Raw genomic sequence first — 3,376 nt, 5'->3', positions numbered from 1 at the left:
TTACTGTTTTTGTGCCTCATCTGCAAAACAGAGATGATATTTCTTCACCTTTTAGATACTTGCAAAGTTAAAGCAACAAATGTTTGTAATTTGCTTTGGGATTCCTGGACATAAAATTTTCTGGTACTTTTCTGGTAAGTACTAGGACTTACTCATATGAATTATGATTTCCCAGGCAGGCTTTATCATCTATCAAAGACTATAAGAAAATTTAGGGCTAGGAAAAGGCAGCTTACTGAAAAATGTATTATATATTTGACAGTCGTATCCATTCTGAAGATTTTCATGTGTTTTACCTTCAGGTTACTAACATCCTGCCGCAAGTCATCACTTCAGCCTAAAGGTTTGCGGAAGAAATAAGCAATACATGAAACTGGATGAAATTAAATTTTACATCTATTTGTCTGGGACCCTGATGACTGATATACGGGGAGAGGTAGAAGATGGTGAATTTCACAGAGAATGCAACTGAAAAGTGCACTATTAATCATGATATACACCAGACATTATCCCCCGTAGTATACATATTTGTATTTATATTAGGCTTGCCAGCTAACTGCCTGTCACTGTACTATGGGTATTTACAGATCAAGGCTAAAAATGAATTGGGTATCTACCTTTGCAATTTGACTGTAGCAGACCTGCTCTACATATTTTCTTTGCCTTTTTGGCTTCAGTATGTTTTACAGCATGACAATTGGACCTACGATGAGCTGCTGTGCAAAATTTGTGGCATCCTCTTGTATGAGAATATCTATATCAGTGTGGGCTTCCTCTGCTGCATCTCCATCGACCGCTATCTCGCAGTAGTGCACCCTTTTCGGTTTCAACAGTTTCGGACAATGAAGGCAGCTGCGATTGTGAGCATCGTTATCTGGACCAAAGAAATAATGACATGCTGCTTTGTCTTTACACACGGGGAGATCAGTATGGATGCCGAGAGCCATGTGGTGTGCTTCGAGCATTACCCCATCAAAGAATGGGAACACAATGTCAATTACTACCGCTTCTTTGCTGGCTTCCTTTTCCCCTTCTTTCTGCTGGCCTTCTCCTACTGTGGGATTTTACGAGTTGTCCACAAGAGTCACGGCACTCAAAAGAAGAAGAAAATCCAAATTAAACGACTGGTTTCAAGCACTGTTGTCATTTTTTTAGTTTGCTTTGGACCATACCACATCCTACTTGTAGTTCGCAGCTTGTTGGAGAACAACTGCTCATTTGCTGAGAAAATATTTAATATTTACCACGTTTCTCTCCTGTTGACTACTTTTAACTGTGTTGCTGATCCAGTATTGTATTGTTTTTCCAGTGAAAGCACTTACCAGAACTTTGCCAAGATGCGAGACTCTTGTTTAATGTGTTTAGGGTGTCTGAGGACTGAAATGAAGGAATCTTATCCACTGAACCCCCCAGAAACTCCCAACAGGCAACAGCCAGGGTTATTACAAACATCCCATGATGGCACTGGAATGAAGGACTGCTCCACAACTAACATGGGCAGCCTATAGCATTCATCAGTAAAGGACATTAATCTAAAATCTGCAGAGAGAGAGATATATATAAAATATGCAGTTTGTGTATCCATCCAATTTATCCACGTATTAAAACAGTGTTACCACCCCAAGGCTTATTAGTATTGCAGTACAGTGAAGTTGTTTCTGGAGGTGCTTGGACCTTGGCAATAGTGAGGAAAGCACATGCTAAATCAATTCAGTTACAATGACGTCTGTTGTCACTGTTGTACCACTGAAAACCTGTTGTCAGGTTGATGACTGCATTGACTGAAATAAGCTAGTATGCATGGTGTGTGGTTCAGTTGAATTCATCTTTAATGGCTTTCTGTTTGCTCCTGTAGCATCTAGAGAAAATAATTCTCTACAAGCTGTCATCATCTGTTGAAAAGGTTGGAGACAGAGTAAATTAAATGTCACCGTATGTACTTTTTAAAAGAAAAAAAAATTGCATTTTTGTAACATTCCTGTAACTCTCTGAAAAAACTTCCCTTCAGCCAGTTTCAAGGCCTGCAGAGACCGTGCCAGAACCAACCTCCTAAAACCACCCATCCAATAATGTGAGATGTTCTGGGAAAACATGCACAAGGAACTCAGCATCTGCTGAGACCTTCAGTCTGTTGATTGACTGTTGAAGCTCAGACTGTTGAACCTCATCATAAGGCTCCTATTGACTTCAGAGGTATGAGATCTCTTGGCTCCGATGTGGATAAATAATTTGGTCTGTTGACTTGGAAAAGAACAGGAGGTTGGTAGTACGTGAGGTGCTTTGAACCCATGCGCTTCTCTGAGTCACTGTGTTCAAAGACAAATTTAGTTACATCTGAATTCTACTAAACTTTGCCAAGGTTTGGATTGCGTCCTTTGAAATTTGTGTGTCTTGTGCAGCATAGACCATGCAGGCAATTAAATAACAATGCATTTGTCAGGGAAACTGTTAAATGGATTCTGTTTAAACTCTATTTTCTCCCACAGATTCTCTCTCCCACTGTGGCTTAGGGTTTGGTCCTTGTTCAGTATATACAATATCAGAAATATTATGTATGAATGCTCTGTGTTTCCTGGTTTCGAAACAAAATACAGGAATAAGTGGAGATAATGGCAGTTAAAGACATGGGAGTCGTGCTTTATACTGTTGTTTCTACCACTATTTCCTCTCTATTTTTTCTTCTTCTTTATTGTACTACTGAACCCTGTATAATTTTTCTTTGTGATCTGCTCATCATACCTTCTTGTATCTGTAACAGTTACACCATGAATATTGCCTTGTCCTTTCACTTCTATGGTTTCAATCCTTTCTTGAAACACCTCTCTCTCTGCAACATGGAGCTGATAACTTGCAGTAGTATAATCAGTTTTGATTTCTTTAAATGTCAGAAGATTCTCTAGACAGACGGTCTACTCCTGGTATCTGAAGTATGTCATTAACACAGCCTTGCTTGTCAGCAGTTTTTAAAAGGCAATATACTCTAACAGTGTTCTGGAAACCACCGTGAGAGTGCAATATTAGAAATAATTAGGGGATGTGTTTAATAAAGAATGTTTTTATTATTTTCTTCCTATATTTGTTCACTCTGTGTTCAAAATGCCTATCTTATGGCTTTGGCCCACAGATTCTATCTGTGAGACGACAGATCCTCTCCTCCCTCTTCCTGCAGAAAGGATTCATGTCCCCGCTCCCAGGAGGGGATTAGGCTTGCTTAGGTTAACATTTGGTTTGTTTAATTATTTCACATTTCTTTATACTTAGACCACTCACCAAACTGGATTAATTGCCTTATACATGAATTTTTTTCTTCTGACTATTAGTGCTATTTAATTTTGCTTTCTCCTAATCTTTCCTCTAATCTCCTGTCTGTTATCAA

The 3,376-nt window shown here is 39.0% G+C and overlaps 1 protein-coding gene across 1 annotated transcript; it reads left to right on the top strand.

Annotated features, from left to right (window-relative positions):
- The first annotated feature begins 443 nt into the window (after window positions 1-443).
- On the top strand, window positions 444-1,508 carry GPR68 (G protein-coupled receptor 68). Its single transcript, XM_010292594.1, has one exon. It carries the CDS (start codon window positions 444-446, stop codon window positions 1,506-1,508), a length of 1,065 nt encoding a protein of 354 aa, XP_010290896.1.
- Window positions 1,509-3,376: the final 1,868 nt, after the last annotated feature.

Source organism: Phaethon lepturus, unplaced genomic scaffold, assembly GCF_000687285.1.
Source record: "Phaethon lepturus isolate BGI_N335 unplaced genomic scaffold, ASM68728v1 scaffold10278, whole genome shotgun sequence".
Classification (NCBI taxonomy): domain Eukaryota; kingdom Metazoa; phylum Chordata; class Aves; order Phaethontiformes; family Phaethontidae; genus Phaethon; species Phaethon lepturus.
Note: the sequence above shows the minus strand (reverse complement) of the source record. Positions and strands in the feature narration are given on the sequence as shown.